This window comes from Aptenodytes patagonicus, chromosome 7 (genome assembly GCF_965638725.1).
Source record: "Aptenodytes patagonicus chromosome 7, bAptPat1.pri.cur, whole genome shotgun sequence".
NCBI lineage: Eukaryota > Metazoa > Chordata > Aves > Sphenisciformes > Spheniscidae > Aptenodytes > Aptenodytes patagonicus.
This window is the reverse complement of record NC_134955.1, coordinates 14362915-14385527: the sequence shown is the minus strand read 5'-3', so window position 1 is coordinate 14385527 and position 22613 is coordinate 14362915. Positions and strand designations below refer to the sequence as shown.

The following is a 22613-nucleotide window of genomic DNA, read 5'->3' as shown; positions in this document are numbered from 1 at the left end:
TCCTTAGGGACGTCTGGCAGGGAGGCCTGGTGAGTCCGTGCTTCCTAGGTGCAAAATGGGTGGGACGCTGTATTTTAAGCAAAACGAGTTCAGCGTTATTTTTTTCATTTTCCATTTTGGATCATTCTGCTATAATTATTCTCACTAACGAATACGCTGAAAAGGATAAAAACCAAGTTTTCGGGGTGAACTCACATGGGAGCTTGATAACCTGCTCAATCTACTTAAAAAAAAAAAAAAGAGACTAAAAACTTGCATCGTCTTTAATTAATAAAGCATGGTGCTGTTTTGAACAGGCTTTAAATACTGTGTTGAAGCCATTTAATATTTTTAATTTTTAATAATTTTTATAAATTTTTCATATTGTTAAAATACTTTATACAACTTTTATATAATTTTTATATTTTTGTTTAGTATTTTGTTAATATTTTCATGACTGAACTAATAATGTCAGGGCTGTGTATTTGGTTTTAAGTGCTAGACAAAGCTGCTTTTAATTTTCTAGTCTATTATTATTTTTCCCCTATTATTTTTCAATTTTTTTTTTCTCGATTTATTTTTCTCCCCTATTTTTTTTGTGTGGGTTTTGGGGTTTTTTTGATCCGTCCGTCGTGTCCCCCCCCCCCCCCCATTTTTACGGAATGTGTCCGAGGGATCTAAGCCCGCCCTCCTGCCCGCGCAGGGAAAACCCGACCCGCCGCAGTGCTGACGTTGTCTCCCATGGGGCCGTGACGTCAGAGGCGGGAGCCCCGCCTCCCGCCCTCGTGGCGGTGCGGCGCGCACCCTTTCCCCGCCCGCACGGCAACGCGAAAGGGGCGGGGCCGCCGCCGGCGGCCCCGCCCCTTTCGCGTTGCCGTGCGGGCGAGAGGCGTGTCCCGCTAGGGCCGCCGTACTATCGATGTGGCCCGGGGAGGGAGCGGCTCCACGTCAGCCATCGCCGGAGCGGGATCGCCGCGGGCAGGGCTCCGCACCGGGCCCGACTCGACCGGACCAGGGCCGCCGCGCCACCGGGTACGGAGCCTTTCGCCTGGGGAGCGGCGGCCTCGCCGGGGCTGGGGGGCGTAGGGCGGTGGGGGCCGTGGCGGTGCCCCCGCTCCGGCGGGGCCCGCAGGCCCGAGGCCTCACGGCCCCGCCGGCACCTTCCTGGTGGCTCCCTCGGGGGAGCCCCCAGCACCGCTAACCCCAGGCCGTGGGGTTGCGGGGGCTTAGGGCCGCCTCGCGGTTTTGGTGCCTTTGTGGCGCGGCCTCCCGGAGAGGTGCTGTGGTGGTGCGGTCCGGTAGGTCTGAATTTGTTCGGGGGAATGGCAGGCGAACGGTGACGTCCGAGTGTTTTAAGTTTTAATTCATAGCTAAGTATGCCAGGCGTTTTGAGGAAAAAGTAATCACCTGGAAAATTAAGAGAGAAATCTCCGTAAATTGGCTGTAGATTTACTCGGGATCTTTTAACAGATGTTTTTACGTTGTATATTGTAGGCCGTACATCAGTAAAATGAAGCTTTCTCAGGGTTTTGGTTCGTAAGGTACCCCATTTCATAAGGCTTCCCAGGGATGTAGCTGGAGAGCAGGCGTGGCTTTTTGTCTTCCTGTGTTGTATGAACTGTATGACTTTCAGTTTCCTTATACAGGTACTCAGAAATCTTATTGCTGAAGAAGTAAAGTAACACCTACTTCTCTGTCTGTGGGGATTCTCTGTGAGATTGAACTGTGATTTCAAAGCTTGGTGCCTTGCAAGGAGGAAGACTTGGTGGTTGTTCTCCCTGCCAAGTCTCCTAGCTCTGCGTTTTAAGAGAGTTGTCTTTCACTGCTGCTTTTCAGAGCTGAAAATCCATTCCACATTTTCATGCTTCAGAGACCTGTTTGGCTGTGATTTTTGAGAGAATTTCTGCAGTCGAGATCTTTATATGAGTAAAGATACCTGGTCTACTTTTTGCACAGATCTACTTTCTGGTCTGTTTGAGTAGCTATTGGAGATGAAGGTGCTAGGCAGCTAACCCCTCAAAGGCAGGGGTTGTGGGTAAGAGTATGGAAAAAGTATACAAAAAGCTGCTGCTGAGGCAAGAAAACAGTTGTATTTTTAAAAATGAGCAGGAGTCGTTTACGTGGATATTTGTAAACAACGAGTTTGAAGGATCTAATCCTTAAAAATATAAAATTCATAACAGAAGGAGGTGTTTTTTTAAAAAAATGTATTGGATTTTTTTTTTTATAGTAGTAGCTGTGGTACTGTTTTAATTGTGTTGTTTTCTTGTGTAGAAATAGGCTGCAGCCCAAGTTAGCACAACTTACCTGCTCATTGTTCAGCCTGAGGTTCTCTAGGTGCCTGTTTGATGAGAAAAGGGACTTTGGACCCAAAACCAGCTTGTGTAGTGTCTCAGCCATTCATTCAAACGCTGCAACTCCATGTCCCACCTTCCCTCGTCTTTCCTCAGAACTATTTGTGGGGCGGTGCTTTTAACCAGGCTGGGAATGGGTGTTGGTCTGTTGGATTTTGTTTGTTTTTCTTACTGCTTCAGAAATACAGTAGGAGTGGAGAGTTTACAGGGTTTGCATCTCAAAAGCTGTCTGCACAGATAAAAGAGGTGATGTGGGATAGGACCTGGTGTCCTCCAACAATAACTTCTTAAATTGGCATGTTATTGAGAGATTTATGTCTTGGAGGTACGGTCCTGCTCAAGATCATCAAACCTAGAAGAAAAGTGATCTGCAGTGAAAGCATAGCATTGACTTGGAGAGCTTAGTGTTTTCATCTTTTATGTAAATCACGACCTTTGATGGGGATCGTTTTGTTCACTTCTGTTCGCTCTATTATTAGTTCGTAATAATAATTATATAAAACAAGTGTGTGCTTTTACACAATATTTGACTGATGTGTAGCATCATAATTTAAAGTAAAAAGGCATCTTCCTTGTTTTAATGATTTGTTAAACTAAGACTTTGAGAAAATTAATAGCGATAAAAGCAGAGAGAAAGTAATTTTTCTGTAATTTTTTTGACACGTTTTCTGTAGAAAATACAAAATTGCTCATGTAATAAAAAGTAACAATTTTCTTTACTGTGCTTGTCAGTATGATATCATAGTGTTAACTGAGCAAGCTCAAACTTGAGCATTTTTCATTACTTAAGAAATGGAATAAAAAGTTTGATTTGATCCTAGATGTCTATTATATAAGGAAGAAACAAACATGAGAATTGAGCTTCGTTGTTAATTTTGTTATCTGAACTGTCATCCACACAGCAGCTTTGATAGATCTGTAACTTTCTTGTACTTTTTACCATAAAAATACTTACTTTCCTCATTATTGTCTAGCGGAGCAGTTAGACAGTAGCGTTGAGCTGGTCTGAGGATCCTTGGCAGGTAAAAGGGCAGTCCTGCTTCCCTTTCCGCCGCGTTGTCTTTTCTCCCATCCTTGGTTTCTCCTCTGTTGAATCTCGTGCTCATCTTCAAAGCTTCCTTCATAGGCTGATTCAACTTGTTAAACAAGTCAAAAACTCTTCCTTTTTTTTGCTGTGACCTTTTTCGGCTGATTTTGCAGCTTGGGTCAGTTCACCTGGAGGGGCACAGGACTGCAGGGAAGGTAGTGGGAATATATAGCCAGTATCAGGGGGTGAGTAGATGAGGGAAAAGCTGCTGCATCCGTTCAGCTGCAGTCAGGTGTCCATACACTTCTGTTGTCTCTGTCTATGCCTAAGTATTGGAAAGGTTTCTTTAATTTACTTTTTTTTTTGTCTTTGGGAAATGTCGTGTTCTTCATTGTTTGGTGCTAACAGGAGTGTTTTAGCATAACAGAAAATTGAGAAGGCTTTTGAATGTGGCTTTTCAGGAAACCCAGCAATCCCTTCAAATCATTAAGTCAGTTGCGAAAACATTTTTGTGTTGTTTGTTAATAAAATCTGTTAACTTTGGGATGGCTTTTTTTGCTTGTTTTTTAGGTTGTTCGATATTTGTGTCAAAATAATTCTTCCATTGAGAAAACTTTTGTAACCAAGAACCATGACAGCTGCAGAGAACGTGTGTTACACATTAATCAATGTTCCGATGGATTCAGAACCACCTTCTGAAATCAGCTTAAAAAATGACCTAGGCAAGTAATGGACAGTGATTTGAAGGATACTCCATCGTACCTGAATTATTCTCGCATTGTCTCATTGTGCCTTTCCTAGAATATTGTTTACATTTTATAAACTCAAACAAGTCAATTTGGTGTTTATTTTGTTTGGTTGTTTTTTTGAAATGTGTACATTCCTCTGTTTGCTGTGTTTTGAGAAACTTCATGATTTTTATCTTGCATGTTTTGGTTTTTTTTTTCCCCCCCTCAGTCTGTGCAAAAATTTGAAATCCATTTCTGCCTTTCTGTTTGAAGTAATACCTGTTTGGGCTCAGGCAGATTTAGGGAATGCAATGATAAGCAACAAGTTGTCTTATCGCTTGTTCAGTGCACTGCTGTATCTTGCTGGCAGAAATGGCAGTGTTAGTATTTAGTATACATATGACGTCAGAGTGCATTGCAGTATCCTGGTATAAAAGACTGTTTAAATTTAAGCATTGGAACAGCCATGAAATTTGTTGAACTCGGTTAATTCCAATATGTTGATCCTAGAATTAAGTCTGAACTCCATGCTTCTTTAAATATCTCTTGCTTCCTCCTTATCCTTTTAGTAGAAGTAAGGGTGTGAATTCTATTGATCTGCTCTGTTGCACCCCTTCAGAGGGGGTTTGTATCTTCTGACACTGAAGATCAGTATTCCTGTTAAACTAATGGTGACATGTTAGCCTTCCTGATTTCATAACTACTGTGATTTGTTTTCTTGATTTTTCTGTCCTCTCTAGAAAAAGGAGATGTCAAGTTGAAGACAGAGGCCTTGAAGAAAGTAATCATTATGATTCTGAATGGTGAAAAACTACCTGGGCTTCTGATGACCATTATACGTTTTGTACTGCCTCTCCAAGATCATACTATCAAAAAACTGCTGCTTGTCTTTTGGGAGATAGTGCCAAAGACCACTCCAGATGGCAGGCTTTTGCAAGAAATGATTCTTGTATGCGATGCATACAGAAAGGTAGCCCATTATTTATTTCATTGCTTATGTTCCTATACTGGATCTTTATAGAAAGTGTATCATTATGTGTTATTTAATATATGTAAAAATGGTTTATGCTCAGCATTTCCTTCCTAACCGTTTTGTCTCAGTGCTTCAGGGCTGGATAATTGTAGATAACCAGCAGACCTACTACCAAGGAATTTTTATGTGTTCTTTTACAACTTAACAGAAATTTAGCACTTTTCACTTCCGAGTCAGTGAACCTCAAATATGAGGGGTAACCTAATGACCATCTTCATAGTGTCTTGGGACAAGCCATGGTACATAGAAGGACGCTATTTTTGGAATAACTTCATTGTGGTGTATTTGGCACACTCCTTCACAGAGATAATAAGGTCCTTCAACTTCTTTGGGAATGGGTTGGAAGCAGATGAATCCAGTGTGCAGGAATGCCTGCAGGGTGAGCTTTCACAGCCCTAGTAATCGGAGAAAACACATACAATGCAGAAAAAAAAATAAATTAAGCTTTGTAAGTTTTACTATGCAGAAATACGTGGTTTTAAATATTGTGGAACAGCAGTGTTTTAAGAAGGTATTTCATGAGAAGACAGTGGGGTGTCGTTGTGGATGTTGGGAACTTGGACCGTGGGAAAGCTTAGTGTGGGAGAAGACTAGCAAGTGCATTCATCTTAGCTTAACAATTAGTCTGAAGAGCCTGGCATTTCAAATATGTTTCTTGTTGATTTTAGGATCTTCAGCACCCAAATGAATTTATCCGAGGGTCTACTCTCCGTTTTCTTTGTAAGCTGAAAGAAGCAGAACTGTTGGAGCCTTTGATGCCAGCCATTCGTGCATGTTTAGAACATCGTCACAGCTATGTGCGCAGAAATGCAGTTCTTGCAATTTACACAATTTATAGGTAAATGCCAGAAACTATTTAAAGTTGTGGATGCAGAAGACCAAGGCGAGCTTTAGTGATCTGGATAGTTTTTGAGATCTTGTAAACATTTATCAGTCACTGGTGGGGTGTTTGGGGGTTTTTTGTTTGTTTGTTTGTTTGCTTTTTCTCCTCTATCTAATGGACTTCTTTGGAAAAGCAAAACGTGGCTGCTGCTGCTTTCTCAAGTGTGACTGGGGTCCTTATATTGTATTTGTATGGGCAAATGCCTTTCTTAATGATCTAAATGTTATTAATAGTAATCATTGTCCACAACCATAAATACAGAAGAATCCTTGCAGGAATATGCATATATAAATTTATCTGAAGCGAGACATTCTTCATGTACTGCAGTTATATACTAAACATTATTGCAGTTGTTACCTGAACAGTGTGGCCGAATATTACTGTTAAACAGAAAGTATCGATGGGGTAATGTCTTAGCTGTCATGATAACAAACAATTTTTTAAAGCTCTTTGAATCTGTTCACAGTTTCAAATAGCTACACAAAAGCTATGTATCACCAGTTTATGCTTTTTGAATTTTTGTAAATGCTTGTCTTTAGGATATGCACTTAAGCCTTAGGTTCTACTCCTTACCAGTATTTCTTTTAATTATGATTTTTTTTTTTTTTTAAGAAATTTTGAACATCTTATACCTGATGCTCCTGAATTGATCCATGATTTCTTGGTGAATGAGAAAGACGCAAGCTGCAAAAGAAATGCATTTATGATGCTAATTCATGCAGATCAGGTAAGGATACCTGTCCTCAAACTTGTTTGGTTTAAATACTTCAAAATGTGCTAGGTAACTAGCTAGTAGTTTGTTGGTAGTATAAAGTATTTATATTCATAAAAAAACATATATGGTAGTGTTAACCTATTTGTGGAATATTTGGTAGCTGAAATAGTTAAAGTAGGTCTTTAGTGCTGTCTTCATTTTAAAGGAGAATTGCTGTATTTGGTGAAGGCATAGGTCGGTGCTGAACACCGTGACTAGTTTTGCCAAGGGAGCTTAACCAGATTGAGAAGTGCTCCATTACCTATGGTTTTATAGCTTTTGTAGTCACATGAGAAAGAAATGGCAATTTCTGTTCAGCTTCAGTTTTGGATTATTTACTCTGCAGGCAATTGCCTTTTGTGCCTGATTACCATTGGTTTTGTCTCTCTTTTTGTCATCTATAGACAGAATGGATTAATTTGCTCTTCAGGTTTACAGTGTTTTCATAAATGGTTTTAAATTTCACATTGAAGGGTTGAATATATGCTGGTTTGTGTTTTGATTTAAATTATAGCTGAGTGAGCAAACTCAGAATAATTTAGAATAATTTATCTTTTATTTGTATAGGATCGAGCTTTGGATTATTTGAGTACCTGTATTGACCAAGTCCAGACATTTGGTGACATACTGCAGTTGGTTATTGTTGAACTAATTTATAAGGTAAAAGGGAAATGTTGTAGCACATTTAAAATAAATGTACATGTTAGATTATATTAGCCTGCTTTTTAAAAGGGATAGAACATTCCTGGAAAAGGCATTATAGCTAGCATTTAGTCCATGTCAGGAATATGTCATTGTTTAGTAGAGCTGAATAAGATTTGTGTCTTGAAACAATAAACTGCTCAAGTGTGCACAGTATAGAGTAATATATCTCACCTGATTTGCTGTGATGTGGGCTGTGTATTATCAGACTGTTATTCATGGACGTGAGCAGGGTATCTGTTACAGAAGCTAGTAGAGGCTGTGCCCTTCCTTTTGATCTGAGATTTTAAGACCTTGTGGCATTGCATAGAATTGTCAATAACAACTTTTTAATAGCTTTTGTAATTAGATTTTTACAACTGTGAATGACACTTTATCCCCAGAAAAGGTTGTCACCTTTTGCTTAATTTTGTCCTTGTTGTAAGATAATGGAGCAGTTAAGCTATATGATTGCTGTTTTCTTTATGTGTCAACTATGCATTGTTCTTACCTAGGTCTGTCATGCGAATCCATCAGAGAGAGCTCGGTTTATTCGCTGCATCTACAACTTACTGCAGTCATCGAGTCCTGCAGTGAAGTATGAAGCTGCGGGTACTCTAGTTACACTCTCCAGTGCACCAACAGCAATCAAGGTATGAAAGTGATGTTTTCAGATCTTTCAGTAGCTTTTAGTGCACTGGAATGAATACTGTATGCCGTACGCTGATACTTTGAAAGTGCGAAGGCTTTAGTAATATGGGATGTTTAACGCTTCACACGTGAAACGCTGTCTTAAAATATCTCTTAAAATTGGTCACAAAAAAGACTGAGACTGTATTTTGCAGACCTGCAGCTAGTGGACTTCATGTCACTTTGGTAGGGGACAAGCTTGAATACTGTGCAAACTGTTGTACAATAGTTGGTACCAACCTGCAATCTTCTTGGCATGCTTAGCAAAACAGACTAAAGCTGAAGATTTGCAGAGATTGAATGACTTTCTTTACTCATAAATATTACTCTTTTCAGACAAGGGTGGAAACATAAAGCGGTGAAGATTTACATTGATTACTGATTGACCTTGGGTTCCTAGATTTATGTTTGTACAGCTGATTATTTGAGATCATACGGAAATTTTGAACCTGTATGGAAATTTCAAAAATAGAGTATGCCACTCTAGATTTAGAGTAAAAGCATTGTAAATAGTAATTTCAAAAGACCAGGAGGAGTATTAATTCCAACGTTCTTGCTTTAGCGTAGTCATTTTTGTTGCGTAGGAATATTGTACATAGAAGCTGTCACTAAAACCATCAGATAACGCTGGCAACTATTTTAAATTGGTTTTCATGCCCTGTTGTGTACTTAAGAGCTGACCCAAAGCATGCCAGGAAATTTATCTCTTTATGACTTTCTTTGAATTTGAAGTCAAGTCTGTGTATTGTAAGCTGATGCCATTGTGAGCCTTCCTGTGTAATTTTTGTAATGTGGTGGTGGAATCGATGTTTACGGTGGACCAGAAAGTTTTGAAGACTGTTCTCGGGTTCATTTCTGTGCTAACTCTTTGAGTAGTTGGTTTAATAATAATGCAGAAGGTGTCTTTTCCTGAATTTATCTCTGAAATGTGCCTGTTTCTCCTCTTCATTACTTAAAAAATGTTTTTGATCCTTTTAATTTTAGGCAGCTGCCCAATGCTACATAGATTTGATTATTAAAGAAAGTGATAATAATGTGAAACTGATTGTTTTGGATCGATTGATTGAATTAAAGGAGCATCCCTCCCATGAGCGAGTGTTGCAGGTATGTGAGCTGTCTCTTTTCCTGCAAGCTTATGGAAGGCTTTTCTTTCCTAAACAAAACTTTTGAGTGTTGTGATGTATGGAAAAATGTACTTCTGAAGTTTAAATCTTCTGTTGATATGTTTTTAGTAAAAACATATTGGATGGACTTTTATGTTTATGACTTGCTGCTTTTATTGTCTGCATAAGAATTAACAATGGCAAATGCTGTCTTGATTGTAGTAAGACTTAATGATGTAGCTTGCATGGTAGACTTTTATGTAAATGTAGAATGTATTAAATGAACACTGTGAAGTCCCTAATGCCTGCGATATCTTGCTTGTTTGTCAGTAGATTATGTATTATGTATCCAGAAAGTCTTTGAAAATCATTGAGGATTGAAAATTAGAATTGTATGAAAAGGAAGTCGTTTAAAGCAACAAAGTAGTTATCATTTTCTTATTGTTTCAGGATCTAGTTATGGACATCCTCAGAGTGTTGAGTACCCCAGATCTAGAAGTGCGCAAAAAAACCCTTCAACTAGCTCTGGATCTTGTCTCTTCAAGAAATGTGGAGGAGGTGAAATATATATTACTTTTGTTTCATTACCCTATTTTTTTATTCTTTGGAAAAATACAGGACTTTCTTCAATTTTATTTGATCTTTTCTGCAGCTTGTGATCGTTCTGAAGAAGGAAGTGATTAAAACTAATAATGTGACAGAGCATGAAGATACAGACAAGTATAGACAGCTGCTTGTTCGTACATTGCATTCCTGTAGTGTTCGGTTTCCAGATATGGCTGCAAATGTTATTCCAGTGGTATGCAAATGTTTAATTATACTGTCATTAAATATGTTCCAGCTATACCCAAAACCTGGAGAATAACTGAAGCTGAGGTGTTTCTAATAGTGGCCTCACACAAAGCAATACTATTTTTAATCCCTAAAGAAGTATAGGACTTTTGATGCTGTAGTTATTTGTCTTCTGAGACTTTATTTTTAAATATTTTTGAAGAACATCAGCTGAAGAGTATCTTTACTTAAAAGTGCAATAATTTGTATCGTTAGAAAAACAATTTTGGGATTATTATAATTGGTAATTGGTTGGAATGTACTTAAGGTTGTTTGACTTCAGCTTTGTTTAACGGGAGATGTATATGCAGTTTTATTTTTCTGAATGTAGAAGGAAAATAGTATTGTACAAACTTAGCGGTGCTGCTGTTTGTGCTCGTGTTCACTCTTTCGTGCTAGCTAATGGAGTTCCTTAGTGATAATAATGAAGCGGCAGCTGCTGATGTCTTGGAGTTTGTGCGGGAAGCGATCCAGCGTTTTGATAACCTCAGACCTCTTATTGTTGAGAAGATGCTTGAAGTCTTTCACGCTATTAAATCTGTCAAGTGAGTCCAAAACATGATATCAGACATTGGAGCACCCTGTGTCTCGCTTGCATTGAATGTATATTGCTGTTAAATATGTACCAAAATCCTTGCAACCCACACACAAAGAAGAATAACTGAAGCTGAGATATATTGGGGGCAGATGATTTCTAGGTACAGCTTCCTTCTTGCCTACTTGTACAAAAGATATATTGGGTGCTTGTTGCATTAATGGAAGAAAATAAATATGAATTTCATTTTTATGATGCAATTGATAATTGTATTTCCACTTGCTAGAAGATAGCATTGTTGATGAAGGCCAACTCTAAAGTGATATATTTGTTAAAATAGAATTACTCAGGGATTATTGCAGCAGGAGTTTGCACTTGTAGGCAACTGGAAACACTTACTGTACATTTGTTAGAAAACCCAGTCTAACATAGACTGGGCTTTGCAATCTGCAAAGCTTCTTTAGTACCTTTCAGGGCTGTAAGAGCTTGGTTTTCTGATGGATCTGCAAAGGTTAAGTCATATGTCAACTTCTCTGTATCAAGACACCACTCTGCCATTCTTCCAATACACAGGAAACTCTGAATCCTATCTCCATCATCATCTCATTAACTGGGGAAAAAAAACCTCTGAAGCTTTGCTATTTTTTTTTTTGCCTAATTTTCATTCATGTTCTTGTTTTTCATTTTCTCCTGTATGAAGAAAAAGTTTGTCTCAGTTAACTGGAGAAATTACAGCTGACTTTATCCCCATACAGTAGAGTTATTTCATTATGATCATAATGAAATTTAGTTTTGTGACTATCAAGATTAACACAGATGAGAATAAATTTGTAGCAGAAAATATATTTCATTTGATATACTTGTTCATTAGTTTACTAAGGCTGAAAGGGTGATTGCTCTTGATCAGACTTGCTTTCTGTCAGTTGTGTCCTTTAGAATTTGTCAAGACTGGCCTTTACCCACCTGATCATAAATCACTTCCCTTCATGCTAGTTTGAGTATGTCATGAAAGCATGACTTAAGTTACTGTTCTTGTCTTAGGATTTATCGAGGAGCTTTATGGATCCTTGGAGAATATTGCAGCACAAAGGAAGATATACAAAGTGTAATGACAGAAGTTCGCAGATCACTTGGAGAGGTGTGTTTACTTTGTAAGGCTAGTTCTTTGTGGTTTTACTTACTATTATGCAGTGTGTTTTCTAAGAAAAAGATACTTTAAAAAAAATCAGGTAAGATGCAACAGGGTTTTGAGCACTTGTGATATGTAATGGTATGTGCACAAGAAATCTAAAGTAAAAACTAGTTAGGGTTTTGCATTCGTTATTAATTTTTTTTTAAGTAGCATACCTGAAGCTAGCATATACTGAGAATAAGTGATATCTGTTAAGAGGGGAGATGAGAAATTCCTTATTTCAGAAAATTATGGCAGCTTTAAGATGCGATTTGATTATATCCACTGACAAAGGAAGAGTGCTTTAAGTCTGGGTTGTTCTGAGAGGGATCTAAGACAATCTGTGCAATGTGAGCTTTATGCATTGGTAGGAGGCTTCTGTATATATTTCAACACCTGCCTATCTCCTCAAATTCTCTCAAAATCGTTGCACTGTAACTGACCTTTTACTTATAAAAACCTTAACAACACACACAATTTTTATTAAAACCTTCTGCAGAACAAAAATATCTTTTTTTATATTAATTGTAACAGTTGTTTCCTGTTTGTTTCTAGATCCCAATAGTAGAATCAGAAATCAAGAAAGAAGCTGGTGAGCTAAAACCTGAAGAAGAGGTGTCTGTGGGTCCAGCCCAAAAACTGGTGACAGAGATGGGCACTTATGCAACACAGAGTGCTCTCAGTAGTTCCCGACCTGCCAAAAAGGAAGAAGACAGGTATTTAAGATTTCATATTAGGCCAGGAGTGACTTGGTTAATTTTTTTTTTTTTTTAAAGTGATATTCTCTCTCATGCAGAGTTTAGTGGTTAGGTAATTCTCTGTTTTAAGGTATTATCACAAGTAGATGGTGTCTGATAGGAAATTGCCTAATTGCTTAGGATTTGTAATCAAAGCTTACTGCATATCAAAAAGGACGTTATTAATTATGGTTTCCTAAATTCTAGTTGATTCTTTATAATTTATCCGTAAGACCCCTTACAGTTTTAATTGTATACAGAGATGTTGCCTTTAGATTAAAACTTTTTTTCTCGATATCACCTTGCACTATTTAATGCTTGCTATAGTTTATGTCATTGGTAGCTAGAACAATTGCTATATTTCCGTAATTACTGCAGATGGGCTACTTCATCTTGACTAGTCATCATCTCAGAGCTACAATGAAATAATTATCCATTACACTTTTCACTTCACTCCCTGTTCTGTGTGGAAATGGCTATGTGACTTGTGAATATCTCTATCCGGAAAATTACTTCTAGGGGAAAAAAAACCCAACTTCTGAAACCTTTCAAGCTTGTTTTGTTTGTACAGTATGGATGTTAAGGTATGAAGATAAGTAGGTGTCGTGATTTAACCTCAGTCAGCAACTGAGCACCACACAGCCGCTCGCTCACTCCTCCCCACCCCCCGGTGGGATGGGGGAGAGAATCGCAAGAGTAAAAGTGAGAAAACTCGTGTGTTGAGATAAAAACAGTTTAATAATTGAAATAAAGTAAAATACTACTACTACTACTAATAGTAATAATAAGAAGAATACACAAAGCAAGTGATGCACAATGCAGTTGCTCACCACCTGCCGACTGATGCCCAGCCAGTCCCCGAGCAGCGGCCCCACCAGCCAGTTTTCTGCCAGTTTATGTACTGAGCATGACGTCACATGGTATGGAATGTCCCTTTGGCCAGTTTGGGTCAGCTGTCCTGCCTGTGTCCCCTCCCAGCTTCTTGTGCACCTCCAGCCTTCTCAGTCTGTAGAGCATGGGAAGCTGAAAAGTCCTTGACTAGTGTAAGCACTACTTAGCAACAACTAAAACATCGGTGTGTTATCAACATTATTCTCATCCTAAATCCAAAACACAGCACTGTACCAGCTACTAGGAAGAAAATTAACTCTATCCCAGCCGAAACCAGGACAGTAGGCTAAAGAGTGTAATCCAAAACTAGTTTTCTGATTATCATTTGTCTTTGCAGACCTCCGTTACGAGGATTCCTGCTTGATGGCGATTTCTTTGTTGCAGCTTCTCTTGCTACAACTTTAACTAAGATTGCTTTACGATATGTGTCACTAGTTCAGGAAAAGAAGAAACAAAATGTAAGTCATCTATTGTGTTTTCACTGTAGTTGCAAAGAAGAGCTGGTTGTTGCCGCTTTTCTTTTAAACAGATGCAAAATGGGTTAAGTCCAAAGTGAAGTGCCAGTTAGGTGGTTGGATAATAATGATAATTTGGGTGACAAACAGGGCCTATTGCTTTCCAGCCACTCTATCTAGACAGTCTCTAAATCATGCTGCTTGGTTTCTAGATAATAAGTACTAAAAAAATAAATAATCAAATCATAAAAGCTCTGAACAGATTAATGTGCACCTTTTTGTAAATAAGTCAGAAATAAACATTTCTGTAAAGCTGTGTAAAATGCAATAACCTCCTTCCATTCTCTTTCCTTTGTCCTCCTTCTCAGTCCTTTATTGCTGAAGCTATGCTGCTGATGGCCACTATTCTCCATTTGGGAAAGTCCTCTCTTCCCAAGAAGCCAATTACAGATGACGATGTGGATCGTATTTCCTTGTGTCTGAAAGTTTTGTCAGAATGTTCTCCTCTCATGAATGATATTTTCAACAAAGAATGCAGGCAGTCCCTCTCTCATATGCTGTCAGCCAAGCTAGAAGAGGAGAAACTTTCCCAGAAGGTGAGCTATTATAAGTGTGTAACCATAATCACTTGGAATTTTTTATGGATGTTCACATCCAAGCAGGTCCCAGAAATGTCGCCGTTTGACCGTGTGTAAGTCAGTCATTTGGCTGTGTTTCTGCGCTAAGGAATGGAATTCATTGTGAATTCTTGAATATTTCTCTTCCTGCAGAAAGAATCTGAGAAGAGGAATGTGACAGTTCAGCCAGACGATCCCATTTCCTTCATGCAGCTTACTGCTAAAAATGAAATGAGCTCAAAAGAAGACCAGTTTCAGCTTAGCCTTCTTGCAGCAATGGGAAACACACAGAGGAAAGAGGCTGCTGATCCTCTTGCATCCAAACTTAATAAGGTAACATGAAAGTCAGTGTTTTAATTATATACACTTTGTGCTGCTTATGCACAGGAACGGCTTTGGGAATCGCAGGCTGGAACTGGTGAACCAGGCTATGCTGGTTGATTGGAAAGACCCAGGTATTTCCTGGCTAGGATCAGGAGAAAGAGAAAAGCCCTTGTGCTTAAAGTTGTTACCTTCTTCACGTGGGAGGGGAAGAATAAGGAGGAGACTTGGAGAGTGCTGAGCTGGTGGAATGTGGAGAAGAAATAAAGATTGTTTGCTGGTCTGAAGAGCCCCAGTAAGGCTCACGGGGAAGAGAGCAGGGATGTCACAAGTGATTAAGAACCCTTTCTTTCTCTGGCTGCCGTATCCTATTGCCAAGTGCGGTGCATCCTTGTTTCACGCTTTATACTTTTTTTTTGCTGCTGGTTACCAGGACCTGCAGAGAAGGTCCAAAGAGAAAAAAATCTCTTGATTCATTCATTAGTTAGGGTTAAAAAAACAGACTTTTATTAATTAAAATTCTAGACGAATTCTTTTTACTGTTTAAAGTTACCTTTTCTTTTTAAGTCAGCATTTCTTTGTCCTGCTGGTCTTTTTAAGAATAAATGGCATTACAGTCCGTGTTTTAGGAACTTACGTGAATTCAGTTCAGAATACATTTAATCTGGAAAGGTTTTATAATTGTAGCGTGTACGCAAAAGGACGTGTGAAGGAAGGATGCAGTTAAATCTATTTGTGTGAATAATACGGACAGTCACTGTGTGTTTAGCTATAAATCGATGAAATCTGTTTATTTTGGAAGACTTATGCATGAACTTTAGATTTCCTAAACATCACAACTTCTTTAAATACTATTTTCTAGACAAAACTTGTGGTGATTGTTTGCAATGTTTTTTCCAATTTTCTTTTAATTTTTTTTCCCTTTTTTCTTACTAGTAAGTTGGTTCTGTGGAATTAAAAGCTCTTTGCACACCTGCTTGATTTGGAGGCTCACATTAAAGAGTAATGGATTTAATTGTACTTTATTCTTATTTTTTGTCATTGTTTGACACGACTCCGTGTTTTAAACTGGTTTATGAGAAGAAAAATACCTTGAACTCTTTCTTTCACAGGTTACTCAACTGACAGGTTTCTCGGACCCTGTCTATGCAGAAGCGTATGTCCACGTCAATCAATACGACATTGTGCTGGATGTGCTCGTGGTCAACCAGACCAGTGATACTCTGCAGAACTGCACACTAGAACTAGCCACGCTAGGTAAGGAGTACTGGTGGAAACAAAGCAACCGTTGAGCAGCAGTGAGGTGCTGGGCATTGGCACCCAGTTGTAAGGAGTTTCTGAAACACTTCTAAATACTTACAAATTTATGCCAGCTAGTTGCTGTTTTGATAGGATGTACTTGAATGCCTTTAAAAATGTATTTTTCTTCCAAAAGGTGGAAGACTTGTATCTACTGGTACTGACAATACTATCTGATGATACAAACCATAGTCAGACTTTGAACTTTTTCATGCTTTTTTCACTAGAAAAAATAACATTCCATTTCCAGTTTTTTTCATATACTTATTCCCCACTGTGCTGTTACCATAGAGCAAGAGGACAAAATCCAAACTGCTGTGGAGCAAATGTCAGGCAACAGAAAGCCATCTGCCCTAGGTGGTTCTTGCACTCAGCCTGAAGTACTTAAATACTGCATTTACTCGGCTGAAACCATGCCCTGTACCAACAGCTGTACCAGAGGCTTGCTTAAACAAATACTGTGGCTTCATTAACTTCTTTTAGGGGAGGGACTGGAGCAGATGAATCCAAGAACAGTAACCAGTTTTCTATTAGTTGTCTTCTGTTTTGGCAGTCAGGATTTGAACTGTGTTTACAACATACTAGGAGAACTCATGTTATATACCTTTAATTGATGTAAATATGACTGAGGGGCATAAACTTCCTCCTAATCTTTTGTAAATCATTTGGTCAGACTAATGATGGAGGTAAGTAAAACGAATATATTACGTAATAGGTTTTTGTGTATTTCTCTATTTATCAGCTCAGTAAAGTGGAATTCTGTATTTCCCAGTTGCTGTCTTCAGATATATTGCAAAAACTGACTTGATGCATCATTCTTGTGCGTAGAGCTGATGCTGTTCATGCTATGTTCTCAAATTGCACGGTTTGATAGAACTAAGGAGTCTTTTACAATTGCTTGCTAAAGGATTAGGAAAAATACAGCTCTTGCTGTTTCCCGGGAGCAATTATATTCAAAATCAAGGTGATACTTTGACCTGTTTATAAATAGCTTAGCGCATGTAATACTGGATGTTGAACTTTGGTTTTGAGACAATGGACAGTAGGATTAGCTGTTATGTTGTCAGTGATTAAAACACAAGGTAGAATTAACCATTTCCTGATTGTTAAAAATTCAATACTAGACTCAATCCGAAGCCCATTTCAGTCAGTATTTACAGTTGTTTTCAGTGGGGTTTGCGTGAATACACTAATATCTTAACTGAAATTTTTAATGTAATGTAAATTATTTTGTCTTGCAGGTAGCAAATGGTTAAAAAAAAAAAAAAATCCAACTCAATGCCTTTATGCTGATGTTTAGTGCAAGTCTGTAGACATTAGAATTGAATGACAAGAAAATAAAAAAAGTTGTTCCAAAAGCTAAACTCATTTTGTACTGGTAATGTTCCCTGATCCCCATCTCCCAATTTCTTTACACAGGTGACTTGAAACTTGTGGAAAAACCATCTCCTCTGACACTTGCTCCACATGATTTTGCAAACATTAAAGCTAATGTCAAAGTCGCTTCAACAGAAAATGGAATAATTTTTGGTAATATTGGTAAGTAAACAGTTCAGTGTGCAAAATTAATGTTAATGTCTAGCATTTCTTAACTGCTTAATGAGCTTAAAAATATTTAAAACACTGTACTGGAAGAGGAAATTAAATGGTCTACAATGTATGAATATTTGTGATGATTTTTTAAAAATTTATATCGCTTTTACTTAAAATCATAGTAGAGCATGCTACCTTTAGAATGATTGTCAGCATGATACTTGAAACCAAGTCTCTGAATTTGAAATGAGCTAGGCAGCCTTGCCTGAAAGACCAATACACTTAACTCAAAGTTCTGTGGCAACTGGGTAAAGCACTTGAAGAGGACAGAGGTCAGCAATGAGATTGAGCAAGTGTTGACTGTTGTTAACTGGCAGGTTAACTGAGCACTCTTACTTAGTGCAAATTCACTTTTTTAAACATTAAGGTGGTTTGTGTTTTATATTACAGTGTATGATGTTTCTGGAGCAGCCAGCGACAGAAACTGTGTGGTTCTCAGTGATATTCACATTGACATCATGGACTATATCCAGCCTGCTTCTTGTACGGATGCGGAGTTCAGACAGATGTGGGCAGAATTTGAGTGGGAAAACAAAGTTAGTTTTATTTTTTGTATGTTATTTGGGGTTTTTGTTGATGAGGTATAATTCTGTTTCTTGTTTCTACATCAGCTCGCTACATCAACATTATCTCTTGTGATACAAACCTTATTCAACATCTGCATTGGATGTTGGCTTCAAGTAACTCATTCTCTGATTGTTATCTTATCTGTTTCACAAGCTTAGTAATGCAATAACTAGTTTTTTCTTACAAAAGAGGTATGTGCATTGAGCCTTACCTCCTGTACGGAAGGTGTGCAAATTGCTTGGCGATTGCTGTGTACTTTGGCTCAAAGGTGAGATAGCAACAAGTATAAGTTCATGTGGAGACTGCAGAATTAGTCATACTGCTTAGCCTCTCCAGTTCTGAATTACATTGTCTTGTCTTTTTTTTTTTTTTTTTTTTATCATAGAACATTTTGGGTTGTAAGGGATCTTTTAAAGATCATTTAGTCCAACCCCCCTGCCATGGGCAGGGACATCTTTCATTTTATTACTTTGCAGTACAGCTGTAGCATATAGAGTGGTTATGGATGCTACGTAAGACCAACAAAATGGTAGGTACGCTTAATACTACAGGGTGCCCAAACTGTTAGTTACAGACCTGTTAAAAAAGGGTTTAAGGGAGATAATCTCATGCAACAGAGCAACATAATTTAGGAATAGAATAGAAACATTAAAACAGAATGGGAGATATTTTACCCAAACTGTAGCCTCGTTTGCTACATGTATTTACGTGTATTCACTTGAGAGTGGATTTAAGTTCCCTCAAAGGGAACTTGTAAACAATAAATTTTAATCCATAATTTGTGAAGCCTTAGCAATTTGTAAACTATTCCTAAACAATGTGTTAAAAAGCAATTTAAATAAGAGCCACAATATTCAATATGAGGAAGCCAATGCAGCCCAGAGAGCTTTGTTGCTAGAAGGGAAATATGAAAGTAATTTTTATCATTGGTTAAAAGCAAGCTTTTGGACTAGATACCATTTTTTCCTGTGCTGGCCATGTGTAAACTATATTCAGACAAGAAGTATACTATTTACTGTAGAGAGTCTACGTGTTCAGCAGAGTATCATATTCACCTAATACATTTTAGAAACCATGGTCACAGCATGGAATTCCCACCCTTAAAAGGTGGGAATTGTTAAACAAGTGGATGGCAGGAGGTGAAGACTTTGTATGATGCCACCACACAATGTGATTTGGAGCTAGCTTACTGAATGTGCTCCTCAAGGAGAAATGTAGCGGTAATCTTCTTCATAGAGCCCTGAAGAAGAGATGGTTTCAGAAATGCCTGAGATGCTAATTAAAGTAATTGCCATTTTTTTCCCTTCTTGAAGGTTACAGTGAATACTAATATCATTGATCTAAATGAATACTTACAGCACATACTGAAGTCAACCAATATGAAATGCCTGACTCCAGAGAAGGTGAGCTATTTGCTTGAAGAGACCCTTTTTAGTTTGTGTGTTTTGTTTAATTTGTTTAGCATTTATTATAAATATATTAGAGACCCTTGTTTACAATATGAAATAGTACATGTACTTCAAAGTTTTTAAATGAGTGCTCTGAAATGAGTAAAAGCAAGTTAATGTTATCAAAATTCTCTGTCACTTAATCACTTTAGCTATTTCTTGCCCAGCTAGAAAAGCAGAATGTCTGTTTTAACTTGTAGTAGCTAAGCTGTAGTATAGATTTGATGGAACCATATGTTTTTATACAGTTTTTTTTCCTGTAGCTCCAAGTTCCTTCCTTCTCTGTCAAAATTTACCTTTCTTTTGCCAGTTTAGCCTTTTTGTTTTAAAGCAAAATATATATATACAATAGCTATTTGCCTTTAAGATATAGTAATAGCTATTAGCTAATGCATGTGTAGTAGCTGAAATAGGTATAGTAGCTATTGCTACTATGTAGCTTCTTTACCATTTTGCTGTTCATTAAATTAGATCATAAAATGCCATCCTGCCTTGTTTTGATGAATATTATAGATTGCATTTCTTTCAATGTTAATTTTAGAAAAAGGCCACCACTGTTTCCCATTGCATGATTCTCACATTTTAAAAAATGTTGTATGCAAAGAAAGAAGTTTAAATGTTAAGTACTGATATCTGCCTAGCTATACATAGGATGGATTAAAATGTATTTAAAGGATTTTGGCATTTCTAAAGAGTTCAAATGTGCTTTTTGTAGGCACTTTCTGGTTATTGTGGCTTTATGGCGGCCAATCTTTATGCGCGTTCCATATTTGGAGAAGACGCACTTGCAAATGTCAGCATTGAAAAGCCAATTCATCTTGGACCAGAGGCACCTGTCACTGGTCACATACGAATCCGTGCAAAGAGTCAGGTAATGTGGCTTCTATTTAGAGCACTGTTTCTCCTTGTCATTTTTAAGAAAATGTACTGAGCACTCAAAAAAAAACTTGCAAATTTTTGGATGCTAGTTAGTTTCTAGTATTAGGTAAATGGGAAAATTTTTAGGGAAGATGAATATAGAAACTTCAGCCTTAATTTTAAAAAAACTATCTTACACACATTTTGTGAGGAAAGAAGGGCTTTTTAGTTAGGTGCAAGCATATCCTAAAACCACATTGTACATCATCTCTCCCAGTGCATTATCATAAAATAGGCCTTTGGGCCGAGATTTCCTTATTTTATCTATAGCGCTGCAAATAGGATAGTATACTTGATTTGCTTTTAAACAAAGAGCAAATGCTCTCCCAGGTTCCATGATCTGTTTCCTACTGAATTATACATTTCAATTTCATATAACAAGGAAATTTTATGCGTGTAATTGCTGTTCACGGGTTCTTTTTAAAAACAACAAAACAAAACCCAAGGCCTTTCAGTAGAATTATTTTCTACAGGTACACGTATGAGTCTGTTTTGGATTTTAGAACTTCTACCTCCTGACTTCCAAATTTTGTACTTTTTTTACTGTTTAATAACAAAACAGCTAGTCTACCAATAAAAGTATTTTAAACAGCGTACAATAAAGGACTGTGAGAATTTTCACATTCATCACCTAAAACCATTTAGTTTATGTGATGTCATTGTAAAGATTTCAGAGTGGTTTAAATTAATGTTTCTGATATATTTACAGTGGCATTTTTACATAAGATTGCATTCAATTATATATGCCAGCTTAGTTTCATCTTAAGATCATTCTGTTGTTGATTAGGTGGATTTATTTGTGCAGTTTCTTTTGAGATTTCTTCAGTTTCTATGCAATATTAATACGGTTCTGTGATTAAATTATTTTCTATCACTTTAGTGCATTGAGTGCTAATATCAGCACTGAGACTTTCAACAGCTGAATTTCAGTAACTGGACTGACAGTTGTAATTTCTTTGGTGGCAGCATACTTTCAACTGGTGGGAGGTCAAAAGGCTTACATTTTTTATTTTTCTGCCTTTTGTATTGATAACAGATTTAGTAGTTGCTAGCTCAAATTTATGTTTCATTATTTCAATAATATATGTAGATCTAGCCTTTACCTAGTGTTAAGAAAGTGTGCGCTATAATGTATATAAATAAATGAACAGTTAGAAATACTTTAATTTCCATGCCACTAACTACTTCATAGATTTCTGTATATGGAACTTCTATTTTAATATAGATAAAGTTATTTTGAAGGGTCTGTGTCATGAATGTCCTCTTTCTTTTCCTTACAGGGAATGGCCCTGAGTCTTGGAGATAAGATCAATCTGTCTCAGAAGAAAACAAGTTTATAAGTTTTACCTAATGTCTTTTCAGGTCTTTTACAATTTAACCTTAGGTATGTGGCTTTTGGGATCCAGAACATCTTATAGTCTTCAGTGTTCTGTAATTGTAGAAGCCAAGCTTTTGAGCTGAAAGCATTCCAGCAGATAATTTATAGGTTCTCCATGATTGATACTGAGCAAAATTTTAAATGTCCATGTTTTTTTCTTTGTCCTGGAAGTCATGTTTTCTTTGTCTCTAATATACACTGATGCTCACAGTACAATAAACAAATTATGCCAGTACTGTTTTGTCTGTAAATGATAAACTCTGTATTATTTGATCAGTATTGAATATCTGGCAGGGGTGTTTTGATACTCTAAGAAAGTGGGAGTGTTGTAATAGCTTAAGTGTTTACAATAATGACTAGGCCTGAATTGTATGAATGTGTGATCATGACTCTTAAAATACTCTAGTATACCCAGGAGAATATATATATTTGACAACTAAATCAAAGGCTGTATATTCTAAATGGTTGGTTTAGTAATGTAATCACTTGGCACAGACAAGCTTGTAATATCAGGAAAGAGATTGTCAAAATTCAGCTCTTTCCAGCAAGTAGTAGAACCTTAAACTTTGCTTCTGAAATGCTTTCCTAATAGTGTTATCATGAGTAACATAACATTGCTG

The 22613-nt window shown here is 37.5% G+C and overlaps 1 protein-coding gene across 1 annotated transcript; it reads left to right on the top strand.

Moving 5' to 3' along the window:
* The first annotated feature begins 916 nt into the window (after positions 1 to 916).
* COPB1 (coat protein complex I subunit beta 1) lies at positions 917 to 22228 on the top strand. The gene is made up of 22 exons (XM_076344057.1): positions 917 to 1011; positions 3931 to 4082; positions 4829 to 5058; positions 5790 to 5959; positions 6617 to 6731; positions 7326 to 7418; positions 7955 to 8092; positions 9114 to 9233; positions 9683 to 9790; positions 9885 to 10031; positions 10463 to 10608; positions 11640 to 11736; positions 12325 to 12485; positions 13735 to 13855; positions 14221 to 14448; positions 14623 to 14802; positions 15903 to 16047; positions 17509 to 17628; positions 18073 to 18218; positions 19563 to 19652; positions 20413 to 20568; positions 21896 to 22228. The coding sequence occupies exons 2-22, from the start codon at positions 3992 to 3994 to the stop codon at positions 21953 to 21955; spliced, it is 2862 nt and encodes a 953-aa protein (XP_076200172.1). The 5' UTR covers positions 917 to 1011; positions 3931 to 3991; the 3' UTR covers positions 21956 to 22228.
* The last annotated feature ends 385 nt before the right edge of the window (positions 22229 to 22613 follow it).